The sequence below is a fragment of the Botryllus schlosseri genome, chromosome 4, assembly GCF_051294905.1.
Source record: "Botryllus schlosseri isolate E-star chromosome 4, Bs_hap1, whole genome shotgun sequence".
Lineage (NCBI taxonomy): Eukaryota > Metazoa > Chordata > Ascidiacea > Stolidobranchia > Styelidae > Botryllus > Botryllus schlosseri.
Genome location: NC_137239.1, coordinates 23,533,679 through 23,552,633, shown reverse-complemented (window position 1 = coordinate 23,552,633; position 18,955 = coordinate 23,533,679). Strand labels below are relative to the sequence as shown.

At 40.8% G+C, this 18,955-nt stretch overlaps 2 protein-coding genes across 3 annotated transcripts; one reads left to right on the top strand and one right to left on the bottom strand.

Moving 5' to 3' along the window:
* Positions 1 to 344: 344 nt before the first annotated feature.
* Positions 345 to 6,420, bottom strand: LOC145437503 (uncharacterized). 2 transcript variants are annotated; one of them, XM_080314766.1, is made up of 7 exons: positions 5,626 to 5,848; positions 5,333 to 5,565; positions 4,376 to 4,543; positions 4,235 to 4,307; positions 3,659 to 3,767; positions 3,441 to 3,599; positions 345 to 998 (listed from the first exon to the last, which is right to left on the bottom strand). In XM_080314766.1, exons 1-7 carry the CDS (start codon positions 5,685 to 5,687, stop codon positions 774 to 776), a joined length of 1,029 nt encoding a protein of 342 aa, XP_080170892.1. In that variant the 5' UTR covers positions 5,688 to 5,848; the 3' UTR covers positions 345 to 773. The 2 variants fall into 2 exon arrangements, with proteins under 2 accessions (XP_080170892.1, XP_080170893.1); XM_080314767.1 differs by lacking the exons at positions 5,333 to 5,565; positions 5,626 to 5,848 and adding an exon at positions 6,292 to 6,420.
* LOC145437508 (uncharacterized) lies at positions 6,353 to 12,387 on the top strand. Its single transcript, XM_080314771.1, has 4 exons — positions 6,353 to 6,486; positions 7,326 to 7,474; positions 10,010 to 10,147; positions 10,982 to 12,387. Exons 1-4 carry the CDS (start codon positions 6,387 to 6,389, stop codon positions 11,297 to 11,299), a joined length of 705 nt encoding a protein of 234 aa, XP_080170897.1. The 5' UTR covers positions 6,353 to 6,386; the 3' UTR covers positions 11,300 to 12,387.
* Positions 12,388 to 18,955: the final 6,568 nt, after the last annotated feature.

Genomic DNA, 18,955 nt, shown 5'->3' with positions numbered 1-18,955 from the left:
TGACGACTCAGTGGTGAATTGAAAATGACTCGACTTGGCCGGAGTCAAAACGATATAACTCAAATTGACTTGTGGCTCGGAACCTTGATTTGATTACAACCCTGAAACGAATTAGGTATCAGTACACCTAAAATATCCAACTGTAGTCAGAGCTTGAGTAACAAATGCTGTTCTCATTCTCTATAATTGCTTCAATTCCTCGAAACCAGAATGACACCTTTCCGAGTCATGCAAACAGTATTGCATTAGGCCTACACTAGTCAGAGTCACCCAGAAGTGAAAAAGCGGATCCATGTTGCGTTTTCTTTCTTGCCCTCGTCGAGTGTCAATAAATTCAAAAAGTCTATATCGTAAGTATTGTTTATTTTATAAAATATTATAGTTTAAAATATCACAAAAATGTTGCAAAACAACACAAAAGACGATCGTTCACACTTGACGCTGTGATAACACTAAAAATGTTTCAAGTTATGGTTTCACAAATGAGTAGGTCACACTACCCATGCATATGATGGATTGGTAAGAAAACAAAATGTCTTCGTATACTCAACTGTGGTAAGTACAAGAACTAACTATTAGGTAGCCACACATTCTCCTAAACATATATCTTTTATATCTATCTACGAAGGATAGTCGCAAACGTACAGACAAGATTGAGATGAGAAGATCAGTAGTTTATGATCGCTATAAATAATTGATTAGAAGTGTGTTATCGTGTTTCTATTCGTACGTAGCATATCTCTTCTTTGTATATTAGAATGCTACGACATGACTCACTCCTCTTCTCTGGAATGCGCTTTGGAATTCCATACATTAAGATATGCTCCAGAAATATTCTTCCTCGCCTGTTCTACCGAGGTCAAAGTTTTAGGCTTGCTGAAAAAGTTCGCATAGTCGTCTGCACTTTCCATAGAAGCGGTCGGAATGAATATGGGTTCCCTCCTGATCCCGAGCAGCACCGCTGTCATTTGATCCGCCAGTATGTTGTGTCGCTTCACCTAAAAGTACATGCGAGAGGGGTCGGGTATATGCTTCGTGATATCGAGGTGTTTGCGTCATATTGTTGTTATCATATTCATAACTAGGAGGACGAATTCACAAATCTGATATCAGCCAATCTGCTTTCAGTCAACTCAGCGTAGAACTGTGTAATTTATTATCTGAAGTTTTCTGATTATAAGTTAAATTATAAGTTTTTAGTCAGTTGGTAATGATTCTAGTACATCAGCACTATAGAGTCAGAGAACTAGAAAACTTTCGGCTTTTCCAAATTAGATGAAAGCTATAATTACTGAATTTGCAAAAACCTGGGTAATGAAATAAACTCAGTAACAGACATAAATACAACAATATTGAAGTTTGGTTCATATTAAATAAGAGGTAATTCCCAAAAGTAAGAGAATGCCACCAAGTTTGACTCATTTCGAACCATACAGTCTCCATTACCATTTTCAGGACAACCAGAAATTAAATTAGAATTAAAATTAAAACATAGAAACATTTCGCAGATTAGATTAACATTTGATAACCGGCATTTTCTCTTACTTAGTCTAATTATCCTACTAGAAATATACAGTTGTCAAAGTTCGGTCAGTACACATTGCGTCACTTTTTCGGAACTCGTTTCGAACTACACAGTTCTCGATTAGCATTTTCAGGAAAACCAGAAATTAGTTAAGAATTAAAATTAGGGCATATCAACATTTCGAGAATTAGATTAGAATTAGAGTACCGATATTTCGCTTTAATAAGTCTAACAATATCGCGTTGTTCTAGACTGGTCAGCACATGTTGCGTATAGCTGTTTCGTAACGACAGTGTATAATCGAGTCGATTGACTTCAATATATTCAGAGGTGGTTACTTTCATCATCATCATCATTGGGTTTATTAGCAATTTTATCAGTTCAATACACCACAAAAATGCGATACAATGAAATGACAGGAAGATGTCGAAGCGACAAGGAGTAGTCTATGGAATCTGACACCCACCTTGGCCTAGGCGATGTAAAGAGGAGGCATGCACTGCACACTGAATGAAAGTAAAGAAGATAGTATAGAAAAAGAATGCGACAAGAAAATAGGGCGGCGTGTCATGGGAAGCGAGATCGATAGGTCAGTCGTGGTCCGGTAATCTTGAGGATGGACTGTATTTATTTAGTAGTAATTGCTTGTATTTCGACTTGAATGTTGACATGCTCGTCGACTGTCGGATGGCCGGCGGGATACTGTTCCACACATCAGGTCCGGCATATTTGATGGAGCGATGATCTTTTCGGTCGATCATATGATATTTGGACGACGTGGACGCGCGTGTGTTGTACTTGTGCGCTTTTGATTCAGTGGTAAAGAAGTCATTGAAATATTCGGGGCAACGACCGCAGTGAAACTGATACATAAACTTGGCGATTTCTAGTTTCCGCATATCTTCTATGTTTAGGACGCCGAATCTCTTCAGCAGCGACTTATTGGATGGGCAGCCAGGACCCTTTGGGGTCCTAGCTATGATTCGGAGTACTTTATGCTGTAGTTTCTGCAGTGGCTTGAGTGCAGTTTTACTGGCAGCCCCCCAACAGAGGATGCCATAATGTAACTTCGATTGGATTAAGGATTTGAAGAGTATCAGAAGAACCCATGCTGGCATGAAGCGCCCAAGGCTGTAGAACAGGCCGCACTTCGGTGATAATTTAGTTTCTAGGGACTGAATATGACTCTTCCAGGACATGTTCGAGTCCAGTAAAACTCCGAGATATTTGGCATTATCTGTGTTGGAAACGGGCTGACCAGCGATATTAACGGTTAGGTTATTTTTTGAATTTATTGTCAGCAATTGCGATTTCGAGGCGTTTATGCAAAGGTTGTTCTGGGCCGTCCACTCATGGACTTTTGGCATTTGGTCACCAGTCAGGGCATCCAGCTCTGCCGTAGAAGATGCGGAAGAGAGGAGGTGAGTATCATCAGCGAACAGTGTGGTGTTCAATGAGGAGGTTTCAAAAATGTCGTTGACATATAAGGTGAAAAGGACCGGTCCAAGTACTGAGCCCTGGGGCACACCACAGGTCACCGGGTGAGGAGAGGACAAGGTGTCTGAGATCGCAACCATTTGTTGGCGTCCAGTGAGGTAACTTTTCATGAGCTCAAGTTGTGGGCCCCGAAGTCCGTAACGGGCCAATTTTGAGATGAGAATTTTATGATCTACGCAGTCAAACGCTTTTTTTAGGTCGAGAAAAATGCTACATCCCACATTTCGCTTCTCCGAGATATCATAGTACTGTTCGGTCACTGTTAGGAGGGCATGAGCGGTTTGGTGTTTGTTGCGGAAGCCAAATTGTTGAGGGGAAATGACAGACATTTTGGCGAGGAATGAGGACAGGCGGGAGAGGAGCAACTTACTTCAATACATTATTTATTGTGTATGAATTTTGTCACAGGTTGCGATACCTTATCTGCGTTATAAATCTTTCTCTTTAGGATTTCAGAGCGTTTCTTCCGGTGATGTTCAAATGATCGCAGGTAAGCCTCTCCTAGTCTTTTCTTCTTCAGTTTTTCCAAACTCGTAAAATAGTAATCCTCATACGCATGGGGCAAGACAGTCAGATCCTAAAAGCATCGTGTTTATTGTAAAATTGCATTGGCAAAATGACATGATTAGTTGTAACCTCGTCATATTCCGGCATGGAGGACATTCTGCCCAGGAATTTGTCAGAATGATGAACGGCTGCTTCTTTGCTTCCCTTCAAAGCGTGCACCAGAGACCCGGTGTCAGCTCTGAAATGAAATTATATCGACGCTCCTGTATATAGATTCATTTTATCGGTACGGACTAACGACATTTTAGAATTTTCGAAAACAGCAAAAGTTGGACTACATATTTCGTCCGTTCTCAACACGTAATATACAATGCTATACAGAATACAGAATACACAATAGATACAATGTACGGCTAAGAAGGTACATCTAATTGTAGGGCTATGCGTATATTTCAGTATTTGCTTTAGGGATACTTTCAGGATAATTTAACGTACTGAAAATATTATTTCATATTTTAAAATTTATCGTGAATCGTTTTTGGCATGTAAACTCACGCTAATTAGATGGCTGCATTTACATATAGCCTACATTCCGTATAAAAAGCATTCCTAGCTTATCTCTATTTCATAAAATAGACGGACAATAATGCGATGTATCGTGGTGACACTGCACAGTGCACATACGGCATCTAATCTCGCACGAACCTGGACGCTGCAAAACCTTTTGCGAATCCAGGACGAAAAACAGTGTCGATGGTGCTAATTCCGGCCGTTTGCTCTGCAAATACATACACAGCACGGTTTGTTACAACCCGTTACCGCATCATCCCCTATGTTTAATATTACTTGCAATTTCGGGAAGGGTATTATGATTATGTTTGAATGAATATTGCCTTTCGTTGGGAGAAGTGTTGCACCGTTTCGATCTGGACGTGTGACTAGTCATAGATCCGCCACTTGTTGACGTTACGGGATCATTTTCCAACCGAGGGAAGTGAAAAAGCCGTGTTCTTCCTGCAATATAAATAATGGCATGTTGGGTGGCACGGAACTCAACAAATTTGTCCCTGTGCCGATTATAAAGTATAGGCCGATAGCATAAGCGATGCGTATACAGTGAAAAGGCTAAATGTTTTTCTTTCCCCGAAATACGAATTCGAAACCTGGTCCTTGTGTCAGGGTAATAACTGTATTTCATGATACTTCAATATTATCTCCTTCAAAATAGATTGGTTGATACCCCATTGCCAGCTGTGCGTACATATAAGCTACGCTGGCCGTTATTAAGCACTCATTGCGAAATATATATATATTTTGTTCATGCATGAGATCTACTTTGCAATTGTTATGCCGAAATCGGAAATAACGCCTTGCGTTTCTCGGAAACATGCGAGGGTCTCAGAGGTCACCTTACTTTTCACTTCTAAATCCCCCATGCACAGCGTTATATAAATAATATCACGCTGGGTGATCTTATTCGTATATATGGATTGCCCATCCTTATCACTACGTGAGCACTCACTGCATCTAATTTTGTAATTTTTCTATATTTTCTACATGGTGAATATATGAGGAGTGACGGTATCTTGACAAAATTAATCAACCTCCTATCTGAAACATGTATGATGTGTCTGTAATATGTCTATAATATTTCACGGTCAATATTGAGGCCATATTCGCATTAACAAACGAAATATAGGCTACATAAAATAATGCTACTCATGCCAGCCCTTCGCCACCATAAGACAATGTTGTTCGATCATATTGTAATAAACCGACACCAAATTATTCGACGCAACTGACTTTGCCGTTGCTGCCCTTGGTGGTTTAACCCTCGCGCATGATATGGCCTTGCGTTGACATTCGGTAATTTTTTAAATTCATCTTGAAGTCTTGTGGTCTGCAGTAGTCGGGCTCTGTAACTCTGGCTGCCATTTTTGTCATTCGTCCGCTCCGATCTGCATTGTTTTTGATGGTATTCATCCGGAGAGCTAGCAGGTACGTGAAAAACGTTTGATCCGTATCCTGTATAGTTTCTGTAATCCTCTCAGAGTTAGTGACGTTAATTGACAGGTAATGTTATATCCTCGACTCACCCCGGACCTCCTCCTAAAACATATCCGTAATCTCCGAAAGCATCATTTCGAACATTTACCATTTTAGACCAAGGTCATTTGCGTCCAAATGTAACGCGTTTCCGATAATCTCGTCTATATCATCACAGTATTTCTGCAGTGATCTGACCGTAAATATATCTAGCACTAAGCCCGTACCATTTTCATGAATGGCGCTGTATATGCCAGACCACCATTTGCCCTAATGCCCAAGTTAATTAAATTGCTAAATTAGCTTTCCTTAGTAGGACACAAGCAATGGGAGGAGACATAATACAGGAAGGTTGTGTTACTCCCCGCAAATATGGCTGCGATTGTTCTTAACGTCACGGAATGATAATTGTGTATGCCATAATTGAGTCGTGTAAGTGTACATTATATATTGAAACAAGGGTTTTATTCTTGTATACAATACAGTTGATCGTCTTACACAGTGCTATATTATTTACTTGCCCTATCCGGGAAAGGGTATCTAGTAGCGTCACCGGACAGGCCTACACTGTCGCATATTTACGCTAGTCTCTTTGGAAGCCTAGTGTTCACTTTTGGGAGCTGTTGAAACACGATTCCATAATCGAAAAAAAGACTAACCAATTGATCCAAATACCATAGATGAAATCATATAGCATAATTGACGCTGCAACAAACCTGACACGCTCTTTTCACTCGCGGATCTCCAGGAACAGTGTGTAGGTTCTGTAGCAGCGCCTCTGCAGCAGTCGGGCCTCACATTTATCATCGCGATGTCTACAGCTACGTCTCCTAGTCCGACACATTTTGCTGCGAGAAGTTACTCAAGGACCACCAATTCAGGCAGTCCGATGATGAGGTCCGTTAGCGCATGTAAGTTGTATTGTTAGTACATAATGATATGATGAAGTCTACCACGCCTTTTCCGTGTCACTAACGTTTAGTATTCTATTTTCTGTATTGAATTACTCGTAAGCATGCATTGTTCTGATTGATGTGGGGACATCACAACTGCTTGTGTAGCTTGTTTTGTCGACAATGATGTAAACTTCACAGTGTACGCGTGTAGGCAATAAATGATACACTGCTTCATACTTTGTCATAATATTAGTCCATATTTACACTAAATATCAAAATATGTATTCACACAGGCGATCCATCATATACGCGCTGGTTTAAAAGGAAGCCTAAATGGGAATTGTATTGACAAAGCTTGCTTACTTGTATCGGGACAATGGTGGTAGCATTCTATGTATTGTATTTTAACATTGTTCACTACTAGATAATCTTGCCTAATTGTTTTATTACACGGTAAAGTCTTGTAGAGAGCAAAATTCAGTTAACCCTCCGTCTACATCACCTAATTGCAGAAAGCTCCACCGCTGTAACATTTGAAACGGGTTAATCAATCCTCAAGCCATCTGTGAAAAGTGCGAATATATCCTCAATCATATTTCTAAGGCACAATTCCCTATTGAAAGCTGTAGGGATGTTCCATTCAAGATCTCCACCTTAGCCCATTGATTTAAGAATAAAATCATGTCCCTAGCTTGTTTTCCAATAGTTACGGAATATATTGGCTATTGTTTAACACGCAGTGTCGAACAGATGGTTTTAGGCATTCTGAGTTCGTCGCGGTGACCCTTCCATCGGTATACGTTGGAAGATTTTATCAGTGTTACTGAGGTATAGCTGGTCTTCTCCACAACCAGGTTCATCGATGGCCAAGTTTTCTCATCTAACAAGCGGCTCTCCGCTGAGAATACGTGATTCATTGCCGGATGTTAGGCCGAGGCCGCCAGTACTTGGATCGAGGCTGCGAGAAGACACGTACGTCCTAGATGGGATAAGGACTGACGTAGTAAGACCGCCACTGTTAGATCTATATTAATCGGGTATATTTGCTATTGAGCTGTGAAATGAGAAATATATTTGTTATGGATAGCATATAAGCCCATTGTGTAAGGAATTTCCTCTAGCACAGTGGTTCTCAACCGCCGGTACGAGGACCTGTGTCAGTTCGCGTCCAACCGTCTGGTCGGGTCACCAAATATATTTCAATTTGATTCTCAATTGCAGAATGTACAAGATTGGAGGCATAGGTTTATCTGTTAATTAGAAAGCTATAATACTAAATTTTGGACTGATGTACAAATTTAGAATGGTCTCTGACGCAATAGGAGTTCATCATGGTCTACCTTCGACTTATCCTATCTCATTGTAGCTGACGGCTTTTCGTACCTGAAGTAATAAGATAGCTGACCAAATATTATGGATCGTGCTGTGCCAATTCCTAGCTTATGACTATACTTCAGATAATCTCGTCGTAGTTCTGTCTAGCGGTCCGTTGCAGTCACCAAGCTGTTTAAAAGTAGCCTTCTTAATAGCAATAATATGTGAAGGCCGACAAGACATTTTAAACAAAATTAGACGAAATTCGACAGTACAATTTAGCGCCATATGGCAGTATATATAGAATCTAACAAACAGCCAAGTCACATTTCTCTCAAAAGAACCAAACATTCCATATTGAGCTAAAGGTTTTAACAGGACTTTTCCTTGCAGAAACGTGAATAGAACAACGCATACCAGGTTTAATATCAAAATGATAGCAGTGGACCTCTTAATTAAATAGAAGTTCAAAGTCTCTGCCGTCAGTTGCGTGTTTTTGTCGTAATCAAATTCTGGGTTAATTGTGATTTGGGAAAGTTGACCGGTCCGAAAAATTTGTTTTAAAATTTTATCGGTACGCAAAACCTGAAAAGGTTGAGAATCACTGCTCTGGAGTCCAGTCCACCACTTTCTTCAGTGTTCTCTTCGCTGGATCTGGATATATGAATGAATTCTTGGTTTTTGTGATACCATAATTATTATCAGGGCCGTAACTGCCGCACCCCAAACCCTCCGATTGGGGGGGCCCGAGCTCGAAGGAGGCCCAAAATTATTTCATGAATTAGCATAAATTGTAGAGTATTTTTTGAAAATTCGTACAACTTCTTCAGAAAGTTTTCGCGCTGCGCGCGATTTCAAGTTGCCGAATTTCTTTATTGTTAGATACTTTTTCCCCAAGAAAAATTACGCAACATTTATAGAAATGGGCATATCAGCGTTGGTCATTACCGCGCCACGATGAATTAAGACGTATAAAGTCTTAGACCATGCAATATGCGACTCCAAGAAGTGTGCCAGAACGATCGGCAGCGAGAAAACTTCGGCCGAAAGGGACTGCCCTTATACTGACCGAAAACGTCGATATATATACAAATTACACAGGTTTAATTGTCCATAGGCGCCTGTATGCCTGGCGCCGAATGTCTTGGCAACCTGAACCTTACAAGACAGATACCATCACGCAGAGAAAAATTATATGACAATGAAGAATACCAATTTGAAATCGTGTGTACTTTTAGCTTAGTACGTTTGGGCGATTCTATATTTTTTGATATAGCAGACAGGAGGTCACGAAATAACATCATGTAACGAAGTCATACCAACGTGTACGCCCGCCCGAATATGTTTAATTATTATTTACGGGCTCTACAGTTTCGAAGACACCTCACTAAGCTATACCGGCAAATATGAGTAGAGAGGACAAGAAAATTATAGCAATATATATGCAATTCCCGACCGATTTATCATGAATTATCGAAGATTTACGCGCATAGCGCTGGCTCACGAAACGGTACCACTATAACTTCGTCGTAAAAGTGAACAACATGATGGGGGACGGTTTATCACCTAATGGAAGCCCATGACTCAAGTTTTTTTGGGGGCCTGAGGAAGTGCTGTTTCGTTCCTGTCGACGGGTATACACCCGGAGATGTTTAGCTATTATTGAGGGTTCCTACCTTTTCAAACACATCTCACTCAGCTCTACCGGTAAATCAGATTACGTGAGCAGAGAGAGGGTAAAAATTCATAGCAATATATATGCAATTCCCGATCATATTGACCGATTCAGTCATGAATTATAGAAATTTCTTCGCGCCGAGCGCGGTAAGCCTAGAAAAGCTGACACACTAAACCGACACCCAATGTAGAGGACATGTAGCGGTAAACAGCGTACAGCCTGAGGGGGGTCTGGGGTGCCCAAGAAGTTAGGTTTATCACCCTATGGGGGGCCCAAGACCAACGCGAAGTGCTGTTACGGCCCTGATTATTATAGCACCATACATATTATAGCACATACCAGAATGTTCTAAATGTCGGAGGAAAATTTGAAAGATATCGTTACGTCCATATGATCTGTTTATACATGGGAATTGGTGGGCCAAAAATGTATTTCTAGTATGAAAGTATGGCTGTAGAGGGCCTTGGAACAGGAACGGAGATTAGTAGCTACGATAACCAAATTCAGAATTTAAAACACTGAGACACCATGCTGTTTTATTTGCAGTACCATAACAGCCCTTTCACAAGACCTAAAAGAACGCCTATCATACGACCGTATAATGCTACTCAGGATCGATATTCAGCAGGATATTTCAGATCTCCAAACGTACAGGAGGTAATGGGAAGAATACATTCCGCTCAGGTACGTAACTTCTGGTATACCGGCGACTGCTAGTTTGTGTTCAATCCCATGCGAACCGAATTCATATATGAGCATACGCTTGGATTATAGCTTATAATAAATCATGTAGATTTCGATTGATGCAATCAGCGAGGTTTGAAATAATTCATGCTGTTTCACAAGCGTCAGGAGTGTAATTGCTAATCAGAACTCGATAATGATAAACGGACAGTCGGTTTCACAACCGATAGGAATCATCATCATGTCCGATCGATCTTATCAACCATGATTAATGCACTTTGATACAAATCCGCGCAGATATATTTGCATGTATGTTTCAGATCTATAAGTCGGCAGTTCTGGAATCTATTAAGGAATATCGGCCTGGTATAAATGACCCAGTAGTAAAGATGTCATGAGTACCAAAGGCAATAACAATTTATCTCAGGAATTGTACGCAATAGAAGCGCGCCCGATAAGGGACTTGAACACTTGACCGTTGGATTAAAAGTCCAACGCTCTACCGACTGAGCTAACCGGGCTTTCGGGAATATGCACCGTGTTACATGCTCCAATCCATCCCAAGCACATGCAGACGTTTATGATTATACCGGTAATCCGGAAATAATATTATTATATACATAGTGACGATATCCCAATTGTAACGGCTAATACTTAACAGAAATAATGATTCCAAATTATAATATAGCATAATTATTTAAATATGCAAATAAAATACACGATATCATATGGAAGCTGATCAGTATGTAATGTAAGTCATTATAATTCTAGCAAGTAATAACTCGGCTACTCCTTTATCACCATCAGAGCAATAAAATACCTTCCTTTTTGCAGGAATACAGAAGAATCCCACCCGAGAAAAGAGGACTGCATCGGATGTCCGCGCGAAGACGTTCAATCCCGACGCCACCTCCGCGAGAAATTGAAGAAAAGGAAAAAGGATTTATATTAGACAGTGTGAAATCCGAAAGACTGCGCAACAAACAGAACCCGATCTATACGGAATATAACGCACTGAACGACGCACATGCGAGGCGCTACATCCACCGCCGATTGGTGCAGCGCCTTTTGAAGAAGACAGCGTTTACGCCGCAGAAATTATACCCAACTATAACCTTTTACGCGCCAACAAAGAACGATATCGTCGTGTGATAAGCGGAAGAGGAGCGGATTTCAGCAACATTCTTTCGTGCACGATCTTCTCATACTTAGTGCTAAAGCTTGGACATCTTTCCAGAAAAAAAATCGATGAATTCCTGCAGTAAAATGCCAGTATTTTACTATACTTTACAACCCATCCAGATTTAAGGATTTAGCTTATTTGGTGATGGGACAATAGTCTAAAATATACCTTTGTGGGATTTTATACATTTTGAACGAATGCAATGCTTACGATAAGGAGGTAGGTTATGTCATTTACTGAAACACCGCTGGTAGATACAATGTCCCCCTGTGATTTACATTCGACGGTGGTCTTTGATTCTCAAGTTAGCGTTTATTTTCGTAAATATTTTAGCAATTTCTACTTTACCCTAGCTGCGGTTCTCCCGGTAGCCTAGAAATATCCACAGAGTTAGTCACCTGAACAGAACGTCTATATATATTTCGGAGTATTTAAATAGGAGCAGTTAACACCCACTAGTTACTCGGGGAGTTTGAATTTAGACTACACCCCTCTACTGCGACAACCTGCGAACCTGAAGTGTTATACAATATATACATAGATCTGCCCTGCATTTTACTTTTTCTAGTTAGCGCGCATAAATTCGTCGTTGTGAAGATAATAGTATGGTTTCTATTATTCAAATCAACATATACTTGCCATACGATTACAGCCGAAGACCATATGATTTTGAAATTGTACTTACTCATCGTAACGTAACTAATTCTCCATCAAAAGCGTATTGCATTCTCCAGATTAGAAATTTAATTATCACCGGTGACTAACTTAGTAGCGAAGTCTGTAACGCCACACGAGTAGGCTATACTCTATCATTTTACCTACTTTCATTCTTCGTATTTACTTGTCTTCGATATCCCCGCTTTCACTGCGAATTCATAGTAGTATTTCTCGTTGGTTCTAAAACGATCAATTCATTGTCCTCCTCTGCCTCTTTATCTGCATGCATTGTACGTACATTTAAGCATATCGCGTAAAACGATTTTATAAGTCATTTGAAACCATGAGATTGTGGCGTTGTCCGGGTGACTTAGTAATCAATAAACATTGAATTTCGAAATTCTGCACCAAGATATAGGCCTATCAAACAATATTTAGGGAGTTCCGGCGCATTTCGGCCGGATAATTGGGATTTGGACCAAAACGAGTTTATTCTTTGCACCGGCCTACTACTGTGCTGTGTGAACAAAGCTCTGATCTATTTCTAATCGTGATTATGGCTGGATTCAATGCTCAGTATGCGTGATCCGCTGTCCCCGTATAAGAGCCCCTTTTCTTTCAACTTGGTTCACTCATTGTGACTAAGCCAAACTCCAGGTTCTAAGGCCTATGACCACAAGCACTTGAAAAATCAGTCTATAGACTCGTTATCTTCATGTTGAAACCATGCCTTGCGCGAAACATTGTGCAATGTATAATGTAGAGTAGATGATCATGACCAGGACCGTAACTGCCGCACCCCAAACCCCCCAATCGGGGGGGGGGCGAGCTCGAAGGGGGCCCAAAATTATTTCGTGAATTAGCATAAATTATAGAGTATTTTTTGAAAATTTATGCAACTTTTTCAAAAATTTTTCGCGCTCTGCGCGATTTCAAGCTGCAAAATATCTTGAATATTTGGTACTCTTCCTCCAAAAAAAACACGCAAGATTTATAGAAATATCAGCGTTGGCCATTACCGTGCCACGACGCACCAAGACATATAACTATTCAGGACATACTACATGCGACTCCAAGAAGTGTGCCAGAACGATCGGCAGCGCGGAAACTTTGGCCGAAAAGGACTGCCCTAACACTGTCCGTTATATATACAAAATACATATAGGTTTAATTGTCCATAGGCGCCTAAATGACTGGCGCCAAATGTTCCTGTCTTGGCAATCTGAACCTCAGAAGACAAATACCATCCCGCAAGGAAAAATTATATGCCAGTGAAGAAATACCAATTTGAAATCGTCTGCGTCTTTTAGTTTAGTACGTTTGGGCTATTCTATATTTTTTTATATAGCAGACAGGGAGGTCACGTCACATCATGCAACGAAGTCATACCAACGGGTCCGCCCGCCCGAAGATGTTGAATTATTATTTACGGGCCCTACAGTTTCCGGTAAATCTGATAACGTGAGCAGAGAGGACAAGAAATTGATAGCAATATATATGCAATTCCCGGTCTTATTGGCCGCCTTTATCATGAATAGGGCTGGGCACAATGATCCGAGTACTGAAATTGTACGCTTCTCGCCACTGAATGTTAATTTATCAACGAGAATTATAGTTTCGATACTCATTTTCACTGTAGAAGCCTTGTAACCTTGATTGGCTGTATCGTATAGCATACGAAACATAGTACAAAGCTACGAAGGTTACTGATGGACGTAGCACATTTCCGAAGTCATGATTATCCCACATCATCACCAAGTGAAATGAAATCGGTACAGTCGAAAAAATACCAAAGTATCATTTATGAGACGGATAACAGACATCAAATTATTTGTGGTGGCATAAGATTTGGATATTTGAACTTTGACGTATTATATTATGTTATGACGTCATAATGGGTGATACTCGACTCTAAGCATATTACGTGTTTCAGAATCGAATCACTCAGGTACTCGATTTTGCCCAGCCCTAATTATGAATTATCGAAAATTTTCGCGCTTAGCGCTGGCTCACTAGACAGTACGACTAATTTCGTGATAAAAGCGAACAACGTGATGGGGGAGGGGGCGTCTTATCAGCCAAAGACCCAATTTTTTGGGGGGGCTGACGAAGTGCTGTTTCATTCCTGCCAACGGGTATATACGCCCGATAATATTGACCGATTCAATCATGAAGTTAATAATTTTTTCGCGCGTCCATTCGGGAGTATCTGACTCACTAAACGGACACCCAATGTAGATGACAAGTAGCGCCAAATATCCGTCCAGAAGTCCGGTTTATCACCGTATGGGGGGCCCAAGACCAACGTTTTGGGGGGCCTGACGAAGTGCTGTTACGGCCCTGATCATGACCACCTTCAAGACATAGCATACAGGGGAAAGCCTTACACCGACGGCAGAGATGAGCAGTGTTGGGATCAAGTCACTACCTTCGAGTCACGAGTCATCTCGAGTCATTGCTCATTTTGACTCGAGTCAAGTCAAGTCAATCGATTTTCGAAGGTGACTCGAGTCAAGTCAAGTCACTCGTTTTTTGGAGGTGACTCGAGTCAAGTCGAGTCAAGTCAAGTCACGAGTCAAGTCACAATTCAAGTCAATTTGAATTTTCAAAGCATGAGTGATGAATCAAAGTCATTACATTTTGCTCGCTGCGTGAAGTACATATTAATTGGCTATTTATCCGGAATGAAATAACAAATTTGAAGCTGAATACATGTCAAAAGGTGTTGTGTCACTCATGCATATGTAGAACTGGTAATAAAATACGTGAGTATCTGTATAGCTCCATGCTTCAGCCTGTTATTATCATCCAAAATTGAAGATCGAATTCGAAGCCTCGGGAAGTTGAAACAAATGGATATCGTACATTACACTACCCATCCAACCACACATCCGTAAGCTTATAAACGCATAAACTAAATTCGTTCGATTTAAATCACGCAATAAAGTTGGTAAAGGTGAGCCGTCTAAGAATTAGAGATGCGTTGCTATTAGAATTAGATTAATCTACTATTACTACAACGTAACCTGTGATAATTTCGCTTGCGGTCAATTTATTTGTGATGTAACAATGGAGGATCAGTGAAACGTACAATGAGTGAATGAGTGGTTATTCTAACAAGTGACATCGGCGTATCGCAAACAATCCGAACATACACAAGACACAGATACTTGATCGAGCCAGTTAACTTGATGACTTGATATTGACTCGTGAATTTTGCTCCGAGTCACGAGTCAATCCACATTTTTGAAGCGCCGAGTCAAGTCAAGTCATTTTGGCAAAGTGACTCGAGTCAAGTCAAGTCATACGAAAAAGTTGACTCGAGTCAAGTCATGACTCGAGTCATTCCAACACTGGAGATGAGTGATCACAGGTGATGGAGCAAGAACCAACTTTACGAATAACGGATACTGAATGGTGTGGTGGTGTCACAATTGAGTGTGATTTTCGGAATGATGTTATTTTATGGGCTTGGGCGCAAGTTATTTCGCAAATTTCGATTATATAGGCTATGTGGTCAAATCTGTCCGAATTCTATGTTCTACTTGACAACCTCAATAACCGCTGGAGTTAAAGTAGTGGTATAAAACCATCACCTGAGTAATTAGTGATGGTAGAGAACCCTGCTAAGAGTATTTAGTTACTGAACCCCTCTCATCCTCATGCTGAATTATCATGGCGGGGGAGATAGCGTAGAGGTGAAAGAGCGGTCCCGGTTGGATTCCCGTCGGAGGTTCATCTGGGCTCCCCTTCCCCCGCCGTTCCTGCGGCGACAAAAAAAGCCCAGAAAAAGACCCGACGAAAGAAAGCACTCACAAGGAATGTAAAGAACTAGAAAGTGCCGCAGCTTCAAATCGATTAGAATCGAAAAGAACTCTGACCGCGGGCACTCTACGCCGAGGTAGATGTCTGTTCATTACATCGCATTGTCATATTATGTTGTGCGTGTCTTGTTCAGATGAAAATATAACTCTACGATTATCGAATGATGTTCCTGATGTAGTGGCAGTAGATTAGGATTTGGACAGGGCATTTCGGACAGTTTCTAACTTCCATTTAACCTTTCTGCCCATCAATAAATATACCCGAGCAATAGCAGTATATATAAATTAAATATCCGCAAAGCGTTAAATAGATCAATCTAACACAAATTTTTGTGAGTCGCGCAGCTCACACCATATAATAAAAACAACCATTCCGTGATTCAAATTTCACTGGAAATGGCATGATGAAACATGTCAAAAAGTGATTGCCAATGCTCTCGTAACATCTGATGACGTTGACAGGATTTGGTCTACACCAGTGGTTCCCAACCTTTTTTGACCCATCGCCCCCTTTTCAAGCCCAACACCGATCATCGCCCCCCACATTTTGTGTACCGAAAAATGGGCATACAAACTCTAACCACCTGCGTCAACTTAAACAAAAAAGGTCAGCCGTTTTGACGCGTAATCGCCCCCTTCGTCATTTTCACCCCCCTAGACCGCCAAATCGCCCACGTTGGGGACCACTGGTCTACACCATGGCCTAATTAATTGGAAATACATCAAGGACCAGACACAACAATTATTCTATGCACATGCAGAGAAAGGCCGAGATACGGCATGTAAGAGTGAAATTATACACTATAACAAACAGGAAATACATTTCTATATTTCTATGGACGTGAGTAAAAATTATTATAGAAGTACTGTCCCCATGCCAACGACAGTCTCCTCGATAATGCCGTCATTAAAATTAGCGTAGTCATGTAGATCAGCAGTATCGCAAGAAATTCTGTCATTATCTTGCATCCTGTGTGCGCATTGGATTCCGTGAGACTTGCATCTGGCTTTGTTGCGAAATTTTTTGGCGCAAAACTGACAATTGTACCGGTACCGACCCTCGTGTTTATCAACATGTTCATCATATACAAGCCGCTTAGCAAATGTTTTCGGACAGTATGAGCATATATATTTTGCATGGACCAACTTCCTATGTACACGATCAATGTGGGAGTTGAATACATCCTTATAAAATGTGGAAAATTGACATAAATCACAGGAGAATTCACCCTCTTTAAAATGCTGAATTTTTACATGACTAATCATGTTTGACTTTTTCGTGAAGGTTTTCTCACAGTGCGGACATTTGAACGGTGTTCTCGCAATGTGGATCTTCAAGTGTTGAGTGTAGCATCTGCGATCACTGAAAGTTTTACCACATTGCTCACAAGTGAATGATCGACCATGCATAAGAACGTGCCTTTGATAAGATGCCCGGTTTTTACAAATATTTCCGCAAATGTGACATGGTACGTTGATGCAGGTGTGGAATTGAGAGATATGATGCTGAAGTGCTCTGTGAGAAGTACATTCTTTCCCACAAACATCACAAGTTATTTTTTCGACGATCCCGTGGACTTCCATCAAGTGTCTCGTCAGTCTGCCTTTTCTTTTGACAATGAAGTCGCATTCGGGGCACTTTGTAAGTGTTCCTTCACGTACCAACACTTCATTACGTACACGAGATACGCTAAGTTGTTTGAGATGTGCTTCACGGCCATGTCGATACAGATCTGCTTTGGAGGAGTGGCTCAACTCACAAATCGGGCACTTTAACGGGCTGATGTCCTTATAATTGCGGATTGAAGGTGGGTTTGTACATACACTATCGCTTGCGAGTGAACTTGATGAAGATTCAATATGGACTTCAATTATTCCGTCTTTACTTGAAAAGTGATGATTTAGCATTGTGTATCGTATCAATGACTGGTAACAGATCAGAACCAAACCTCCAGCCAGCAGCGGTGTTGTGTACACTTCTTTATTCGAACATTGTTCAATATCTTCAACATACAGCTGAGAGAGAGAGAGAGATAGATAGACATAAATTACTCATCATCACATCATAGTAATAGAATTCTATCTTCCTCCTTTTTCGGATGAAAGAAAAACTGTATTTCTGGAGTTGAGCCAGGAAGTTGACCTTTCTTTTAGTCAACCAACCGCAAAGTCGGGAAATCGTTTTTTCCCAATTTTACCCAACAATCCTGAGTCTGAAAATTTTGACAAAGTGTCCTCCTTTCCCGATCCAAAATATGGTAACCCTACCCAAGACCCAAGTTGGCTCAACCCAACAGTGAACACCATATCCGTGATTAGCTATGCATTTAATATACTATAATGAAGTACGTTACCATAGCTGACCAAAAGACTATAGATAACTAAAAACTAACCTACAGTCCTAGTACAGCAGCATGCTGTTGCCCATAACTTTTGCCGTTATAAAAATCAAAAGTGTAGTATCAGAATCAGTTTGTCATGTTCAGCAAATGCGTTAAAATCATCGGTAATTGACTAATGACTATAGATTTATCGAATCACATTATGATTTATATTTTCGGAATCGGTGCGACAGTAGCTTTCGATCAAGACCAGATTCAGTAAATTCTGCGCTCTCGAAGATAACTTAAATTGCCGGAAGAAATACTACATTCGCTGCTGCAAAACAATCATGAAATACAGCCTCAGCGAAGCGGAACGCAGCCGCAAGATCGGTCGTTGCCACTGAGCTATATAAACATTTGACAACAAATTGACTCCAACCATTGCAATTTACAGCGTAATAACCCTACGCTGTCAATTGCTATGCTCCAACCACAATACCAGCGATCACAATCAAGCTCGCACATTTACATGCATTATACAAGGTCCTATATGTGAATATATGAATAAGGTAAACAAAAGGTCCGCCAAAACTGAAATCATGAGTTTCTATGCGAGAGAGAGAGATCTGATATTCTTTTTCGCCTGCACCATCGAGATGCTTTGACGACGGAGTTGCGATACGGCCGTAAGGTCATCTAGTCTGCGCCCCCGTTTTTATTTTTTCTCCTCCATGCTATCCGTTATTGCTGAGCGTACCAATTTTCCAATTTACCAATTTTCTAGTCTTTGGTGTGACCCGGCCGGGGATCGAACCCACGA